This window comes from Eumetopias jubatus, unplaced genomic scaffold, assembly GCF_037043125.1.
Source record: "Eumetopias jubatus isolate StellerSeaLion01/CBP00866 unplaced genomic scaffold, mEumJub1_p1.0 scaffold_5, whole genome shotgun sequence".
Taxonomy (NCBI): Eukaryota; Metazoa; Chordata; class Mammalia; order Carnivora; family Otariidae; genus Eumetopias; species Eumetopias jubatus.
This window is the reverse complement of record NW_028274811.1, coordinates 126,895,913-126,915,918: the sequence shown is the minus strand read 5'-3', so window position 1 is coordinate 126,915,918 and position 20,006 is coordinate 126,895,913. Positions and strand designations below refer to the sequence as shown.

Genomic DNA, 20,006 nt, shown 5'->3' with positions numbered 1-20,006 from the left:
AGAGTCCCATGCTCTACTGACTAAGCCAGGCGGGTGCCGCTGAGACATACAGCTTAAAAGAAATAAAATGGTCCTCATTTGCAACAATACAGCTGTTTCTGTTGAAAATTCCAAGAAATCTACAAAACTCCTAGAACAAATAACTGAGTTTAAGGTTAGCAAGATCACAGAATATAAGGTCAACACACAAAACCCAGTCATATTTCTATATATTAACTGCACAACTGGAAACTGAAATTTTTATAAATACAACTTAGCCACCTCTTCCCAAATGGAACACTTAGCTGTAAATCTAACAAAATATGTACAATATCTGGGTGCTGAAAACTACAAAACCCTCATCAAAGAAATCAGAGATGGCCTAAATAAATGGAGACATAATGTATTCATAGATTGGATGACATACAGTAAAGTTGTCATTTCTACAAAAATTGATGTATTGATTTAACACAAATTAACAATCAAAATCCCAACAGGAATTTTTGTAAATATAGACAAGCTGATTCTAAAATTTATATAGAAATGCAAAGAAATTAGAACAGCTGAAACAATTTTGATAAATAATATAATTGGAGGAATCATACTACCTGATTTCAGCTTTATTATAAAGCAACAGTAATCAAGAGAGTTCAGGGTCACTGGAACACAATAGAGAGTCCAGAAATAGACCTCTATAAATATGGCCAATTAATTTTTGACAGAGATGCTGAGATAGTTCAGTGTGGAGAGAATAGTCTTTCAACAATAGTTTTGGAACAGTTGGAACAACGGTATTCACATGCCAAAAGAAAAAAGAAAAAAAACCCACTTTCATAAACATACACAAACATTAACTCAAAATGGATCATTGTCTTAAATGTAAGAGCTAAAATTTCCATTTACAATAGAAAAATAGGGGAAAAAATGAGACCAAGCATTACATAAAGAAAACAAAGGCCAATAATCACATGAAAAGTTTCAATCATAATAATAATGAAGAAATATAAAACAGCAAGGATACCAAGTTTCTATTAGACTGTCAACATTGTAAAAAAATGGTAACATTTAGGATTGATGAGAGCAATTTGATACAAACTCTCTGAACTATAATTTGACAGAATGTTACACATCTTAAAACTATACATATCTTTAAAATCAAGTTTTCACCCATCCTCTGTAAAAAATTTTTAAATATGAAAATCTCTAGCATTTGCCAGATTGTGGGAAAATAGTTCTGCTCATTCATAGACGGTGGGTGTGGTAGTATAAATTGATATGAAATTTGCAAAACAACCTGATAATACCTAGTAAAATCAAAAGAAAACATGTATAAGGATGTTCACTGTAGCACTGTTTATAATTACAAAAAAATTAGAAACAACCTAAATGTTTATCAGTGAGTGAAAGGAATATTTGGTATATGAGTGAGAGGGAATTCTGTGGTCTTTAAAACGATTAGACTTTATAAATAAAAAGTTAAAAACAACAGTATTAAGGAGAAACTACTTGCATTTTTAGGACATAAAAATACCATTGTTTATAGTTACATACACTTTTATATATGTGTGTGTATATATATATATATATATATATAAAAACATGACAAATGAACTGCAGAGTAGGCAAAACTGCATCAAAATGTACATCACAATGTAAACAAAGGTAGAGACTTCCAGCTCGGCCTTTGTGAAGAGGTCTGTGAATCCTTGCAACACACACACACACACACACAAATTAAATAAAATGGTCAAAAACAATCTAAGCAGACAACAAATTGCAAGGCATCCTTGAAAAACTGCTAGAGTCTTGGGTAAAGAGAGTCCTCTGGGCATTTTGGCCTGAGGCTGCTCCTACCCACTCACGGCCCCAGCTCAGTCCACGAGATGGGCGATTTTAACAGAATTGGGCTGAGAGAACCAGCAGCTTTGTGGCAGAGGCATCAGACTCAATTCAGAGCAAGGGGCAAAACCCCACAGATTCATCAGGTAAAAGTGGCAACCTCAAAAAAAAAAAAAAAATGAGGGAAAACCTGTGTATTTGGTAGCCTGAAGTTGCTGTGCTGGTTTGTAGGAGTTAGAGGCCACTCAGAAATGTTAACAGGAAGAACCTGGAAATGAGAGAGCCAAGAAAAGGCCACATAAGCCCCTAGCCCACTGAGAAATGACATACTTGTGCAGGGAAGATGTGGAAAATAAGGAAACGAGACTTGAAATGCAGCAGAGTTTTGAATGCACACCCCCATCTACATACAGATCAATACATAGACGATGGAAGACATACACTGTAAAGGTTTTTGAGCACAACCTCTTTCTAAGTCAGTCACTTGGGTCAACGCTAAACTATGCAGGCAGAGGGGCAATCCCAGGAATCCAGACCAAAATTTTAAAAAATAAACGTTAAAACACAAGCAAAGACTTAGGTCTCTAGTCTGGCATGTAGGAGCTTGGAAGTTGTCACTCCATCCTAACAACAAGTAAAAAGCTGAACAAACTGGAAACTCAACTGCTCTTCTTAGATCTGGCAGAGAAGTGAGGTGACAGGGCAAACCACTGCCCCTGACACTGGAGAGACAGATGAATCCAGAGAACCACAGTTTGCCTGAGCAGATACCTATCTCGACAGGAACCAGTACTGGGTAGGAATACCTAACCTGTAACTGATACATTTCTGGAAGCCCAGTGTGGACAAGATGGAGAGTTAAAAATTCCAAGTACCCAGTCATAGGGGGGGTTTCCACACTTTTGTGAAATTTACCTCCAGGAACTTGACCAGGTTCTCAAAGTGAAAATGGAGAAAAATGCCCCCTTGTTTCCAGCAGGGAGAGGGGAAAATTATCCAATCAAAAATATGCCAGAGCTTGCTGCTAAACAAGGTCTGTCCTCAAGACACTATTTTACCAGAGCCTAAACTACTGGGGGTTTTTTCAGAGCCTAACCAGTCTGGGGGAAGGAAATACCCAACTTCAGCCCACTCTGGCCATCCTGTGCCACCTGAAGGAGAAAGGGACCAAGAGGCGCTCATGAAGTTCACAGTGCAGAGACACAGGCTCACTAAAACACTGAGAGCTAATCAAAGGACTGTAGAATGCTTTCTCCCCCCGAGCCCCACCTCTTACCACCAATGACTAGAGGCCTATTTAAAGTTTATTTTACCCAGCACATCGTGTCCACCTATCAAGAACAATTATAAGTAACAGGCAAAAACAAAACAAAAGAAACCCCCCAAACAAACAAACAAACAAACAAAAAACAAACCTAAAAAACCACACAGTTTGAAGAGACCAGACTCAGATATAGTAGGGATATTTGAATGCTCAGACTGGGAATTTAAAACAACTGTGTGATGTCCAAGGGCAGGAGATAGACGTCCCAGCTCAAGATTAGTGAAAGAGACTTCATCCTTCTTCTACCTTTTTTTTTTTTTAATTCTCTTTGAGCCCTCAATGGATGGAATGATGCCCACTCACACTGGTGAGGGAAGATCTTCTTTACTCAGTCTACTGATTCAGATGCTAATTTCTCTTGGAGACACCCTCACAGATACACTCTAGAAATAATGTTTTATCAGCTAGTTGGGCATCCCTTAGCACAGTCAAGTTGACACAAAATTCACCATGACAAGTCCACTCCTTGTCAACTTGATCTTTACATGCATCTCCTCAAACATACTTAATCTCCAAATAGAGATATAAGTGTGCCTAATATGGCATAACTACCCTGGGTACGACTGGAATGTACTAGTCCCTTTCCTGGAAGAGATAAAGCCCTTCAATGATGTTTACTCTTCTGATATCCCATAACTTGAAAACTAGGATGTAAAATTAATAATACTTAAATACTGATATAACATCAGTATGTTTTCTGTTACATGAAAAGGGAATAAAAGAAGAAAAATAAGATATTTGCTTAATATGTGCATATGTACACGACAAGCGTATTCATAACAAAATGAGGAAATACTCATGACAGTTACAGTCCTCAGTTCTGTAAGTGGTCATGTGGTTGTAACTGCTCTAAACTACCTTTTCCTGCTACCCGTTCTGGGTTCCCTTTGCCTTTAACAAACACCTCACCTGGTAATTGTTCTTTACCTTGTGGGATGACCGAAACCATTCCTGAAGGTTCTGGGCCATTACTAACCCTGCCTGGATTGGGATGTTGTAATGTTCCATTGACCTTAATCACAGGGCATAGTAATATATGAGATGCCATCTTAGAACTACTAGATGGAATCTCCTGTGTTGCAGACAGGTGTTTTCTTACCTCTGCTACAGAGTGGTGGTTCAGTTTCCCCCTTGTAGTCAGGCTCAGTCATAGGAACTCCTTTTCCTTGGTTCAGGGCATGAGGAGCCCAAAGAGGCCAGCTGGCAGTCTTCACTTCCAGTTCAGTGGAATCGTTGTATCTCCTGGGGGAAGCCTTCCTCCCTCTGGAACTAAGACCTCTAGGCCAGTAGAGAATCAAGTTATGGGAACAGGAAGCAAAAATTGTGCTGGTGGGTCACTAGTAGTGAGTGGTACTACTTATATTTCCACCCCTTGATGTCTAGACTTGTGAATCCTGGCTATTGGAGGAATAACACCATATTTTGGTTGCTGATCCAGAGTATATACAGCCTTCTGTAGAACTCAAGCTTTACAAAGTATCGCTCCCTAGCAGGCACTGGAACTGTCTGCAAAAGACCATTCCACCATTCTATCAAGCCAGCTGCTTCAGTACGGCGGGGAACATGGTAAGACCAGGGAATTCCATGAGCATGGGCTCATTGCTGTACTTTGGCTGTGAAGTGAGTTCCTTGATCCAAAGCAATGCCATGTGGAATACCATGATGGTGGGTGAGGCATTCTGTAGGTTTATGGATGGTAGTTTCGGTAGAAGCATTGCATGCAGGGAAGGCAAATTTATATCCAGAGTAGATATCTATTCCACTTAAGGACAAAATGCTGCCTTTTCCATGAAGAAAATGGTTCAATGTAATCAGGTTGCTACCAGGTAGCTGGCTAATCACCCCAGGTAATGGTGCCAAATCAGGGGCTCAGTGTTGCTATCTGCTGGCTGATTGACTACTCAGCCATGGCTTTGACAAGTAGAAGTCCTTGTTGTCAAGCTCACTCTTGGTATCAAAATCTGTATTAGTCAGGGTTCTCCAGAGAAATATAACCAATAGGAGTGAGGGGACTACTGGTAAGTCTCAGAGTCCAAAGGCCCAAGAACCAGGAGCTTCAATATTTGAGGGCAGAAGATGGATTTCCAGCTCAAGAAGAAAATTCGCCTTCCTTTGCCTTTTTTTTTTTGAACTTGGTGAGGAAAGCTCTTTACTCGGTATACTGATTCAGTTATTCATCTCTTCCAGAAATACCCAGAAATTGTTTTAGCAGCTGTCTGGGCATCCCTTAGCCCAGTCTAGTTGACACTTAAAATTAACCATCACAAATGCTGTATGTGGACAAGGTTGTATGGGAAATCTCTGTACCTACCACTCAGTTTTTCTGTGAATGCAGAACTGCCTTAAAAAATAAAGTTTAAAGAAATCAAACACCTGAGCAAAGACATTAACATTCAGACAACATAGGAGGAGATAGACTCTGTAGTTTAAGTCTAGGCAATTCACTAAAACAAAACAAACAAAACAAAAAACAAAAACTCACAAAAATATATCAGAATCTGTAGTTGTTACTATATAATGTCTAAAATGTACAGTTTTCAACAAAAGAGAAACATACAAAGAAACAACCCATGGCTTGTACTCAGAAAAAGAGTAGTCAATAGATATTGATGCTAAGTAGGCTACATGTTGGATTTAGCAAAGACTTCAGAGCACCTATCATAAATATCTTCAAAGGATTAAAGGAAACCGTCCAAAGAATTAAAAGAAAATACAATGAAAATAGGAACTCTCAATAGAGAAATCTAAACTAAGAAAAAAACAGCCAAATGGAAATTCTAGAGTTGTAATATACAGTAACTGAATGAAAATTCATTAAATGGTCTCAACATCAGATTCAAGATGGCGGAGGAGAGAATGAGATCACTCAAAGGTATGGCACTAGAGATGATCTCCAAAGAGCAGAGAAAAAAGGTTTTGAAGAAAAATGAACAAAGCATAAGAGATCTGTGGGACAACGCCTGGTGTATCAACATACATGTAATAGGAGCTCCAGAAGGGCAGAAGACAGAATGAGGCAGCAAATTAAAGAACTAATGGCCCCGAATTTCCCAAGGTTGTTATCTACAGATCCAGAATTCTCAATGCCAAGTAAGACAAGCACAAAGAGAACCACAAATAGGCACATAGTCAAATTGCTGAATGACAAAAAGAAAATCTTGAAAGCAGCAGTGGAAAAACAGCTTTGTACAGGGAAACAACAATATGATTAATGGCTGATTTTTCATCAGAATAACAGAGGCTAGAAGGTAGTGGAAAAACATACTCAAAATATTGGAATAAAATTCAACTAAGAACTGTATATTCAGGAAAACGACCCTTTGAAAATGAAGGTGAGGTATGCCTGACTGGCTCAGTCGGAATAGCATGTGACTCTTGATCTCGGAGTTGTCAGTTCAAGCCCCACATGGGTATAGAGATTGCCTAAATAAATAATACTTTAAAAAAAAGAAAAGAAAATGAAAGTGAGATCGACATTCCCTGATAAACAAGATTTGTTGGTAGCAGTCTTGACCTAAAATAAATACTGAAGGAAGCCCTTGGGCTGAAAGAAAATGGGAGCCCATGGTAACTCAAATCCACAGAAAGGAATGAAGAGAATTGGAACTGATATGTGGATAATAGACTGTATACACAAACACAAATATTCATCAACTTGTGAATGGTAAACAAAACGTGTATCTACTCAGCAGAAGGAGGAATAAAGTACTAATTCATGCAAGAACATAGATGAATCTCAAAAACAGCATGATGCATTTTGAAAGAATCACAAAAGACTACATGTTGTAGGAATCCAATTATATGAAATTTCTAGAAGAGGCAAAAACAGAGATAGAACAAAGATCAGTGATTGCCTGAGACAGTAGGCATTGCTTGCAACCAGCCATGAAGAAACATTTTGGGGTGATGGATATCTTCTAAAACTGGATCTTGATCATGATTACATAACTATAAATTTACTAAAACTTTATCAGACTGTGTAATTACAATAGTTGAATGTTACAACAATAGCTGAATTATACCTTAATACAGTGGTAAAAAATGTTAACAGTGCCTGTTTCTGAGTAGCGTGCGTGGAGATAATTGTTCCTTTCTTTTTGCTTCTGTTGCATTTTCTAGACTGATTACATAAACATCTATTATGTTTGGAATAAAAGAAAAGTTAAAAGTAAATTTTTAAATAACAACAACTCTATTTAAAATACTTTTGAAACAAAAACTCTCCCTCTACACGCGCACACACACACACACACACACACACTCCCCTAGCAGGAATCCCAGTAAACAATACTCTCTATGAGAGTTTAATTTAGGTAAATATATAGTCTTTCATTGCCCTTGGGAGTTTAATATGGTAGTTATTTGGGGGTCTTAGGATAGGCTGTTCAGGCATGGCTTTCTTTTCCTACAGAAAAATCCATACCTTTCATCAACAGAATAAAATTACATCAACTGATGCCATCAAATTATATCTCAGACTTTTTGAGGGTCCTTATGAGACCTAGAATGAGAACGGGCAATGACTTTAAGTATGAAATGTCTAATTGAGCCAAAGCTGTATTAGCTACTTGTAAAGGCTAGCGGCCTGCCTTAAATGTTCCCCCTTTTTTTTGCAGATGCCGTTGAGATATATTTTATAAAAAGTATCAATGCGTATCAAGCAACATTGGGCCCAACGGATTATGAAACACTGACAACCATTGAAGAATTCTGCAAATGGCTTGTCCAAAACGGGGAAAAACAGGTAAATCTGAACAGGTAAATCAAAAAGAGGCAGTGTGATCTTGGGCAAGATCCATTCCTCCATCTGTAAAATAAATATAATAGTTCCTCTCTCAGAGAGTAGTCATGCATGAATTAACTATTATTATTAAACATAAGCTTGGAATGTTACCTCTTCACAGAAACACCTTACTTAGGTGACATGTCACAACCGCCTGATCGAGGTGGGTTACGTCAATGTGACCTAGAACATCCTCTCCATAGAGTTAATGGATTAGAACTGGAATACTCCTTCAGAATTGCCCAGATGATTATCAAACACTTTTCTTTAATTCCCTAGGAGGCTTACAGACTGCTAAAGGCCACCCTGAGGTCTCAGGTCATCAGCTATGGTGACTGTAGTGAAAAGGTGGCTGAAACTTTTTACAACATGGGCAGGATCTGCTTTGCCAAAGGAGAGCTCAGGAAGGCAATTCAGCTGTTAAGGAAGGTGAATGCTGGCTGCTTTTTACATTCTCTCCCAGGCCTGTAAGCACAATGTGAGGAGTGATGCATGTGTGCGTGTGTGTGTGTGTGTGTGTGTGTGTGTGTGTGTTTATTTTCCCTTTCTTTCCCACCCCTCCCCTCCCTTCTGCTTCCTTTCACCTCTCTCTTTCTTTTCTTCCTTCTTCTTTTTTCCTTCCTTCTCTATTCCTTTTTAATTTTTAAGTAAAGCGAAAATTCACTTTCTTAGATGTGCTAAAGGAGAACATGATACAGAAACTTTTGTTGTGTGAATGCCTGGACCAGAGTCTTAAAAGAGTAACACCCCAGTGTTAGAATCTAGGTCTGGCAGTGGCTGAATATCAGGAAAGCACCCAAGGTTGGGAGGAATCAGGAACACCTTTCATAAACCATTCTTACCCAAGTACCGATTCCTCTTCCAGGGGGCTCAGAGGACACTGGATGTTCATATCTTGTAGTAGGATCTGGCAAGAATTGTGACCAAACAGTTGTTCAGCTAGTCAGCATACTGACAGACCTAGACTAAAGACATGATAGGATCAGTAGGGATGTCTCTACATAAAATCTAAATTTGTTCAAGGTCAGGGGAAGAGTTGGTAAAGACCAATCAGTACTCATGTGAGCGGAGTGGAGTCCCAAGCAATCCGTACATGTACATTGGCAAACATCATGTCTGGAGAGATTTTTATCTCATTTCAGGTTAACTAAACAGAATCAGAAAATAAGTTATGAAGACAGTGAATAACAGGAGAATCATTTTGAAGATTCTGAGAAAAAGAAAACCTTAAGAAAATAAGTTGCAGGGATCAGAAGAGTGTCTTCGAGGAAAGCATGAACATAGGGATGGGAGCAGAGAAACCTATAAGGAGAGAAAACTTTACAATGAAAGGATGACAGTCTGAGGCCCAAAGATGAGATGAGATTTAAGAGTGAAATAAGGGATTTCAAGGAAACAACAAATCCAGTAGAATTCAAATCTACATGGAAAATAGGGAAGACTGTCTTAACATGTCGCAGTGATGGTGAGATTTCCCAAATCTAAAATTGCAGCGGTGTCAATAAAAATCAAAACAAAAATGAAACAGACTAACAAAAGACAGAGTCCTGAGCCTCACCTCAAACCTTTAAATCACAAGTTCTAAGAGGTGTGTCTCGATTCTGTATTTTTAATACTTCTAGAGAAGTCATATCCTGCCTGTTTAAAGGATCAGAGATTTATATGATGGACTCGAAAATCTGTCCTAGAATGCAGAGAGGAGAGAGAGAGATAATGAGAAAGTCGCTATGGAGGGCAGAGTAGAGATTCACCTAAAGAACGATAATACTTGGAAGAGAAACAGTAATCAAAGAAATCATTGAAAACAACTTTTCTGAAAACAAACCAACAAACCAACAAACCCGCCCCAGCATACATGTTATAAGGGCTTACCATATTCTACACAAGACTAAAGGAGAGCCTGTTCTAGATTTTACTTGCTAGTGGCTGTCTGAAGCCATAGCCACATCCTCCATTTGGAATAGAGAGTCAACTTGGAGATTTAGGATTTTGTAAGGTCGGTGGGGGCTGCATCTTGGTTATCGGCTTTTATCCTGAGGGCTTTAGGCCCTACTTCAGTGTCCTAGCCCAGAAAGGGGGGGAGGTATAGAAGGGCATGCTGACAGTACAGCTCTTGTTTTGAGCTTTGAACTCCTTCCTCATGCTGGGGATCTGCTGTGAGTGGGATGCTGGCCATGAGGTTTCTGAATTGGCCGATGTTAATAGATGCTGTTCTGGGGGTTGGCAACTACTCCTGGAGCTAAAACGAAGGTGAGAGACCTCAGCAAAAGTTGATGGCTGTGAGGAAACCCCTTTGGCAGACAGAATAGAGCATAAAGAGGGTGACACTTTGGGCTGACTTTTTTTCTTGGGCGGTCCAATGTTCATGTAAAAGGAATCAAAGTTAAATGCAGTCGGGTGGAGGTGAGAAGATAAAGAAAAGACAAACCTTAAAAATTATAACCTTGTGAGGGAATAATTTTTATTTGCATACAATAAACTGCACACATTTTGAGGTGCACAGTTTGATCAGTTTTGATATCTTGACCTGTGAAACCGTTGCCACAATCAAGGTCATGAATATATCAGTCACCCCCAAAAGTTTCCCCAGTCCCCTTTGTAATTAATCAATCCCACCCCTCCCCCACCCCCACCCCCAGGCAATAATTGGTTTGCTTTGTCACTAAAGATACATTAGCATTTTCAAAAATTTTATATGAGTAGAATCCTAAAGTTATACATTTTTGAATCGTCCTTTCAGCATAATTATTTTGGGACTTATCCATATTATTTTGTGTATCATGGTTTACTTTTATTGCTGAATATTACATTACATGGACAACATGATTTTTTTTATCCATTCACCTGATGATGAACATTTGACCGTTTCCAGTTTGGGTTTATCATTGATAAAGCTGCTGTGAATGTTCATGCACAAGTCTTTGTATGGATATATACTTTCTTCTCTTGGGTCAATCCTTAGGAGTGAAATGGGAGCACTATGTAATATGATAGGTGTATGTTTACCTTTATAAGAAAACTGCCAAAATTTTGGAGAATGGTCGCATCATGTTCTATATTCCCACCAGCAGGGTCTGAGAATTCAGTTCCTCCACATCCTTGCCAGTAGCTGGTGTGGCCAGGGCTTTTCATGGTAGCCACCCTAATAGGTATGTAGCAGTATCTCATTGTATGTGGTTTTTAAGACTTCCTTCCTTCCTTCCTTCCTTCCTTCCTTCCTTCCTTCCTTCCTTCCTTCCTTCCCTCCCTTCCTTCATTCCTGTCTTTCTTTCTTTCTTTTAGAGAGAGAGAGAGAGAGAGAGAGAGAGATCACGAGTGGGGGGAGGGGCAGAGAGAGAGAAAGAGAGAGAATTACAAGCAGACTCCCCACTGAGTGTGGAGTCCAGACAGGGCTCAGTATCACAACCAATGAGGTCATGACCTGAACTAAAATCACAAGTCGGATGCTCACCCTACTGAGCCACCCAAGCACCCCTCATTGTGGTTTTCATTTGTGTTTATCTTGAGCATCTTTCCTTGTCCTTATTTCTCATTTTATCTTCTTAGGTGAAGTGTTGATCAAAATCTTTTGCTCATTTTTCATTAGTTGTTTGCTTTCTTATGATTCTTTTAAAAGTTCTTCATATATCCTAACCATGGTGTATATGGTGCCTGTAGACTTGTATATGACTCCTTTAGGATAATTGTAAAGTTGCTGGTGTACAATTGTTGGGTGTTTGTATAAGTACATGTTCCTAGTTCATGCCATAAATGATGCTATAAAGTGAAAAAAAATGAAAGTTCTTCATATATTCTAGATATAGGTTCTTTATTTTTTTTAAAAAAGATTTTATTTACTTATTTGACAGAGAGAGAAAGCATAAGCAGGGGGAGCAGCAGAAGGGGAGGGAGAAGCAGGCTCCCTGCAAAGCAAAGAGCCCGATGCGGGGCTCCATCCCAGGACCCTGGGATCATGACCTGAGCTGAAGGCAGATACTTAACCAGCTGAGCCACCCAGGCACCTCTAGATACAAGCTCTTTAACAGATATATGATTTGGAAGTATTCTCTCTTGGTCTGCAGTTTGCCTTTTCATTTTCTTAACAAATATCTTGTGAAGAGCAGAAGTTTTAAAATTTAATGAAGTCCAGTTTATCAATTTGTTCTTTTATGGATTGTGCTTTTGATGTTTTATCTAAGAAATCTTTGCCTAACCAGAGCCACAAAGATTTTTCTCTTGTGTTTTCTTCTAGATTTTTTGTAGTTTTAGGTTTAACATTTAGGTCTAGATCCACTTGAGTCAGTTTTCCTATATGGCACTAGGACTGGATCTTAGTTTAATTAATTAATTAATTTTGCATATGGATATCTGGTTGTTCTAGCACCATTTTTTGAAAAGACATTCTTTACTGAATTATCTTTGCACCTTTGTCAAAAGGTGTATAAAATTGGGTATTATAAAAATTATTTTTCTGTACCTACTGCAATAATCCCTGATTTTTTTTATGGATAGTTCCTATTGCTGTGCCTTCAAGTTCACTGATTTTTTTTCTTCAGTGTCAAACTCTTAATCCCATCCAGTGTATTGTTCCTTTCAGACATTTTCATCTCCAGAAGTTTGATTTGGGTCTTTTAAAAAAATGTGTTTTTCATGTCCTCACTTAATTTTTTTAATACATGATTAAAGTTACAATAACAGTTTTAATATACTTCTCTGCTAATTCTAACCTCTATATCAGTTTGGGATTGATTTTTCTCATATGGATCACACATGCCTTGCTATCTTTGTATATTTTACCTTATTGGGTGCTGGATATTTTTGTATTCCTATAAGTATTTTTGAATTTTTTCTGGAAGTCATTTATAGTTTGGTCCTTTTAGGTCTTGCTTTTTAAGATTCAGTAGATGAGACTAGAGCAACATTTAGTCAAAGGCTAATTTCCCCCATTACTGAGGTAAAAGCCTTCTGAGTACACCACCCAAAGATCCATGAAAAATGAGGCTTTCCAGATTGGCTGGTTGGAATAAGCACTATACCTAGCCCTGTTCCCTCCTACCCCATCAGCGGATTCTTTCCCCAGCTTTAGATGTGCTAATCAATACTCTGCTGAATATTTAAAGGGGACCCACTGCAAATATTCCTGGATCTTTTTCTACGCAGCTGTCTCTTCTCTTTTACTGTGTTCTGAGAGCCTCTGGGGACTCCCAGCTCCTTATCCTCAATTCAGGGAGTCTGCTGAGCTTCACTTTGTTCCTTTCCCTGCATCATGGCCTTGAAATGCTCTCAAAGCAATAATCTGGGGGCAGTCATAGGATTTATCTCACTTGTTGCCCTCTCTCAGGGACCACTGTTCTTTGTTGGCTGATGTTCAGTTTCTTGAAGATAGTTTCATATATTTATTTACTTTTTCCTTTTTTGGCTGTTTCAAGTGCAAGGGTAAATCTGATCCCTATTATTCCATCTTGATTGGAAAGAGAGGTCAGCAATAAAATTTTAAATGGAAAACTGCCTAAGAGTAAAGTGATACAGCATGAGAATGCACTGCAAATTTAGGACCAACACACAGATTTCATTTATGTCCATCCATCTGGTCATAGCTATTTGGAAAATCTTCATGGAAACCACTATTGCAGCCATGTTTTGGCCCTGTTACTTTGGTGATCGGTAGCCACATACAGCAGTGGTAGGTGCAGTAAAGTGGAATGATACACACAGAGCATGGGAGTGTGCAGAGCCTTCAATTCAGGCTCCTTGTCTTCCGTGGTTGGGAACCAGGAGGAGATGCAGTGCAGAAATTTGAAATGTAAACTCATGATATCTCCATTCCACTAGTGCTCTCCTGAGTTTGGTTTATTATGAAGCTGCTTGCCGTCTGATTCTCTTTAACCTGCTGTATTTCTCAACTTACCTACAGTGTCTGATGATTCAAATCCTTTTATACGGAAGTGAGCACAGTAAAAGCAGAGACACAAGAGACCTCCTTAACCTATTGCAGAGGTGAGTTCTGGCTCTGATCATCAACCATGTCATCCATGTGGATATGTGGATATGTGGATAACATGGCCTTGCCCAGATTCATTCCCCTACGGGTGATCACCTTTGTTATTCTTACTTGGAAGGCAGAATGCCAACCTGTACTATGGATTTGGCCAAATCCTTTGGAAGTAATTAGTTGATTTCTAGTAGTGCCTCAGAAACCAATGTTATGGGGGTCTGCTGCAGTAATACTTAGTATTCTTAATATCTCTTTCAATGCTGAGCATTGGAACCAAAACCAAAGGCAGTGTCTCAGCTGACAATTTGTGACAGATCCAATATGGACTTATACAAAGGAAATGAATACATTAAAGTTGTTTTTTCTTGCTGAACATACAAAATCTAGGTCCTTCGATATAAGGCAAGTGTTTTGGCTGCGGCGGGGGGTGGTGGATTTAATTATCTCCAGAGTTAGTAATAAAAGAGTGTTTTGTGCAGATTTGTTCCCTTCTTTATCTTTGGCATATCATTGCTTTTTGTTCATCTCACAGTGGTGTTGACCTTGAACTATTCTCTTCAAAGACAGATTAAAATTTGTTGGGTGTAAGTGCCTATAACTGAGCTAGATCCTAGTCATGAAGTATTTAATCCTCACAGATCCCTAGGATGATAGCTCTCATTTGATGGAAGGGAGCCCAATGTTCTGCAAAGGAACTTGCCTTAGTGGTTTGAAAAGAACCATAGGAGAAGAAGAAATGAGGAGGGGTTGGTCTAACCTCATTCAGACCCCAGGTGGTATGAATTTCTTTAGGTGCATGGAGACTGACTCTCTTTGTAAATGGCAGTGAGACCAGAACCTGGCAAGGAAATCCATGTAAGAGGAAGAATCTTTTGAAGGGTTCTGCTGTAGGAGAAGTTGAGTCAGTAGAGGTTTTTCTTCCACCGAAACAAGCCTGTATCTCATTCCCCAAGAACTGCTGAGCAAAGTCATAGGAGTAGCTGCCAAAGCCCAGATGTCAAAAAAAACCCAGTACAAAAATTGTTCTCTTTGCTTGAGCATCTCGCTGGAATAATCAATCCCAGATGACCTGGAAGACTGCGAGTTTTCCGATGTGTTCTTGTGCTTTCTACCCCACCTCCTCTGGAAAGCCCATGACAACATCCACTGGATATTCGTTGCCAGGAGCCCAAATTCTTGGCTTTTAAAGCCTCTGCAAAGAAGTGAAAGCAGAAATGGCCCCTTGAAGTAGGAGTTAATTCTAGTTTAAATGGTAGTCGCAATCCTCAAGTACTAATTGATTTTAGTGTATTGAAAAGGCACAGAACATCTCAGATTTGGGAGTAAACTTTTACCTAAATCACAAATGTACTTCAGTTTTAATTATTTGCATATCAAGCTCCTTCTAGGCACTAAAAATACTAACATGTTTAAGATAGAGTCCTTTCAGAAAAACAGACACATGTGACTAGATGACTAGTCTGTAGTAAAGCATTAATAGAAATGTAAACAAAGAGGACAAGGAATACATTGGGAGACGAGAAATATGGGTGGAAACTGTGTGTATACTGGGGGCAGGTCGCTGGGTCTTCAAAGGAAAATAAAATATCAGCAGGTAGCAGAGAAGCCAGAGGAGGGCATTTCCGGTAGCAGGAATAAAAGCACAGTGGCACGGAGATATTTGATATTTCTGAGGAAACACAAGTGACCGAGGGTGGTTGTGGTTTAAGGTACACGAGTAAGAACATGCTGGAGATGAGTTTGGAAAGATAAGTTAGGGTCAGGTTATGTGATGTGTTATGTGCCATGCTAAGGCATTTAGAACTTATTTGGTAGTCAGAAGGATTTAAGCGAGATATGACATAATCAGTTATTGGCTCTACCACATTAGCTCAGTGGAAGGATAGATGGGACCTAGGGAGATTTTAGAATTGGGGAGATCAGTTAGGAGGCAGATACAACAGTCCGAGGGGGAGGTGCTGGGAGCCTTAATTAGCTAAAGCCGTAGCAGGAGGAAGGTGGAGAGGATGGGTTGAGAAACAATTTGTGATCTATTCTAACAAGACCTTAGCACCGATTAGATGGGAGGTGTGATGGAGGCAGGAGTCACAGGAGGCTTTGAAGTTTCTAGCTTGGACAATTGGATGAATGGCAATGCCACTAAATGAAATAGTGTTGACAATGGAGATCATCCTGGAGGATGTCTAGAGGGTCTGAGGAAGATGATGATTTCTATTTTGGGTGTGTTAAGTTTGAGGTACCCACAGTGCATCCACTTGGCAATATCTAGTAGGCTGAATGGTCCAGGAGCTCAAGGAGATAGACTCTGAAGTGAAGGAAATGGATACGAAACCCATGGAATACGTGTATGTCAAATGAAAGGGCTCAGGAAAGAACACTTACACTGATTTTAGAGATAATATATGCAATGTGATTTGGAATCAAAACAGGGCTCAAATTTGAGCTTTCCCATTTGCAGTGAGACTTCCTGTGTCTTCCTTTCTTCATCTGAAAAAAATGTGAAGAGGCGCCTGGCTGGCTCAGTTAGCAGAGCATATGACTCTCGATTTGGGGGTTGTGAGTTTGAGTCCCATGTTGGGGGTGGAGTTGACTTAAAAAAAATTAAAAGAAATAATTTTACAAATGTGAATAATAAGAGCACTCTATTTTAAGTGCTTTACTTAATGTATGGCACATAGTAAGCTGTGAAATGTTAGTTATTGTAATTACTATTATATTTGGGGGTCATGCAGAAGGAGGGCCTTCTGTCTTCCTTGTAGATTTTATTTTTAAGATTTTATTTATTTATTTAGAGCATGGGTGAGAGGAGGGATGAGCAGAGAGAGAGGGGCAAGCAGACTCCATGCTGAGCAGGGAGCCCCACGCAGTGCTCCATCTCAGGAACCTGAGATCATGCCTTGAGCCAAAATCAAGAGTCAGAGGCTTAACCGACTGAGCCACCCAGGTGCCCCTAGATTTTTTTAATGATAGTAAAACAGTAGAAAAAACTCAAATGTCCACTAGTAGAAACACCAGTACATGTTTATGGTCAATATAATGAGGTCCATGTTCATGATCATATAATATGGTCATTCAAAAACATGAAGTGGAGCTTTGAAGAGTTATAGAAAAATACTGCAGATATATTATTAGGGGTAAAAACATGAAAAAATACATATTAATGAGTATTATATGTAGTATAACTGATAAATAGATATAAATGTATAGTTAGTAAAGGTAATAGTAATTATCTCTGGACAGGATTATGGGGGACTTTCAACTTCTACATTATATGTTTGTGCTATTTGACTTTTTTTCTTTACAAAAAATATGTATTATACCTGTGATAATAAGAAAGATAAGTTTTTAAAGAGTATGGCATGTGTGTCAAATATTAAGAGACAATATAATGTAGTGTTAAGAGAATGGACTACAGTCAGATGCCTGGCCATAATCCCAGCTCTGTTATTTATTAGTTGTCTGACCCTGGACAAGTAAGTCACTTTACTTCTCAGTTTCCTTATCTATAAAAATCTATAAAATGTGACTAAATGATGAATGTAAACAAAACTGCTCAGAAAGAGGCCTGACAGAGTACATGCTAATTAGAGGTGATGATGATGATGATGATGATGATGATAAGAGAATGAGGACTAATAAGAAGCCACTGTGCTGGCAAATAGAGAATCACCAGGGTGATTAGACCAAGCTATATTGGTAGAACAGATTTTTGAGATTACTGCAGTAATCCAGATACCTGATTAAACACCTCCCCAAATCAGGAACTCACTCATTACCTGTTGAAGTGGCCCTTTCCAATACTGGACAGTTCTAATGGTTACAAGAATATAACAGTTAAGGTCATGGACTTTAGAGTCAGACGGACCTGTGTTGGAATCCAGGCTCTGCCATTTTCTATGTGTCATTAGGCAAGTTATCCTAAGCCTGTCTCCTCTAATGAGGAGTAGAATAGTATCTATAATATGGAAACATAATGAAGAACAACTGAGATTTTTACATAACACACTTAGCACAGCATCTGGCTTATGGTAAATAAATACTAGCTCAATAAATAAATAATCAATAAATACTAGCTACTTTTACAACTCCCGCTAGTCACCCAGACATATAGGAAGGATGAGAGTATGGTGCATCCACTTCATTTTTGTTATTTTTAAATGTTTCTAGGACAGCCGCATGCCAAAAAGCTATTTCGGTATTACTTTTGGAGGGTCTTAAGATGTAGAAGCCAGCAGAAGCAGCAGGGAGAACCATCCTTTTCTCTTCACAAGAAGGGAAAAAAGGAATGCCCTGATCAATTAGTGGTCTGTGGTCCTCTTGGTCATGTGAACAGAACAGAACAGCCTCTTCTGGGCTGAGGGTCTAGGGAGGGAAAGCCGAGGAAAGTAGGATTTGGAGAGAGTATCTCCAGAGAGAAGTGCAGCAAGGCGGAGCATGGGTGATGTGCTGTAGGCCAAACCAGCCTTGGGCAAGTCCTTTGTGATGAACTTTATGCTCGTCAGCTGGTTTCCTGGCTGGGGCGTTCCTATTCTTTGCCCAGCATTTACCAGTAAATATTCCAACACTGTCTCTACAAAATTCGGGGGTAAAATACTTGGGCAAACCTTGGTGTATGAGTGGGTGGGAGGCAAATGTGCTCTTGCATCCTGGTGCCAAGGGGCAGCGGCTTGTCCAAGGCAGGCTACTAGGAAAAGCTGGAGGCACTGGGGCAGATGGGGAAGGGAGCCTTTAGCTGCTCACCTTGGGGCCTCCCTGAGGAGGGACAGAAGCTGCTCAGTGACAGAGAGGTAGTTCGGGGTACCTTGTCTGTAGCAAAGCAGGGGAGGAATTCTACAATCTACAGCCTTCTGCCACGTCCACAAAAATGGATTGATAGGAGGACATAGTGTGGAAGAGGGCAACGAGATCGAATATTTTTCATCTCATGGGCCCACTCTGTTAGTGGTTTCTTAGAGCGATGCTTTACGTTCCAGAGCAAAAGCCTGGGTTTGGTGGCGCTGACTTATTAGTATTGTCCCGGGGTATGGGTAGGGGATGGCTGACCTGCTGTCACAGATTTGCTATTCGGGTACAGCGACAAGAGCAGGATACATTGGGTGAAGGCACCACATGTGTGAGGCCCAACTCTGCTATGAAATAGCTACGGGACCTCTGGTTGCCTAAACATTCTGAGTCTGTTTCCTCATCTTTATTCATTCCTTCAACAAACATCTCATGAGCACCTACTAAGCGTGAGGTGCGGTTAAAGATGCGGGTGCTAATAAAGAGAAATAAAACACGGTCATTACTCTTGAGACAACAATCAAGTGGGAGAGGCAACCATGAAGAAATAATGAAAATATGAGTCCTGCAGTAGAAATCTCAGTGTAGTGCGAGTGGAGAGACCATCTAGGAAAGCTGGTTAAAGACCTCACTGAGAGGGTTACACCTGAGTTGTTTCTTGAAGGGCGAGTAACAGTTCATCCAGGTGGAGAAGAGAAACCATTCCGGGAAGAAGAAACTGTATATGCAAAGGCCCTGAGGCATGACAGAGGACAGTGTATCGAAGCAATGGTAAGTTCTTTATGGCTGCCGTACAAGGTAGCATTTCCTAGAGGGTATGCAGGGGTTGCTGACTGCAAGGAATGTGGCACTGACTATGAGGAGGAGGGAGAAGGGCTCCGAGGCAGATCAGTTTAGGAAAAAACAAACTAGGGTAAACAAAGTGACACACGTTCATTTCCCGGACTTCTCAGAACTTTTAATATACTAAACTTCCCTATCTGGCATGTTGAGAACAAATTAATTAAAAAAAAAAAACATATATACCTGAATTCTTTTTGAAATGGTCAGTGACTTAAATTTTGGCAAATAAAACACAGTCTTTAGAACCAAAGTAGAGAAACCATCTAAGATTTGGTTTTATTTTAAAGCAAGGGGTGTAGCACATGCTTGAACTGAGGGTACAAGAATGCTTTGGTAGTTTGGTAAAGAATTTGGGCCCCACTTCAGGACATAATAAAGTTTGTGAACACGACTACCTCACCAATGAACTATTTTATCTGATGGCAGAAACATGACTTCAATACATCCCTATTAACTAATTTTTCTTTATGATTCATGGTGGC

General features: G+C 39.6%; 1 protein-coding gene across 1 annotated transcript in view; it reads left to right on the top strand.

Moving 5' to 3' along the window:
- Window positions 1–14,193, top strand: part of TTC23L (tetratricopeptide repeat domain 23 like) — a 39,712-nt gene extending 25,519 nt beyond the window's left edge. The window contains exons 8-10 of the mRNA XM_028097975.2: window positions 7,759–7,886; window positions 8,205–8,354; window positions 13,819–14,193. Of these exons, the coding sequence (XP_027953776.2) occupies window positions 7,759–7,886; window positions 8,205–8,354; window positions 13,819–13,905 (365 nt within the window). The 3' untranslated portion in view covers window positions 13,906–14,193. The remainder of the gene's footprint in view (window positions 1–7,758; window positions 7,887–8,204; window positions 8,355–13,818) is intronic.
- Window positions 14,194–20,006: the final 5,813 nt, after the last annotated feature.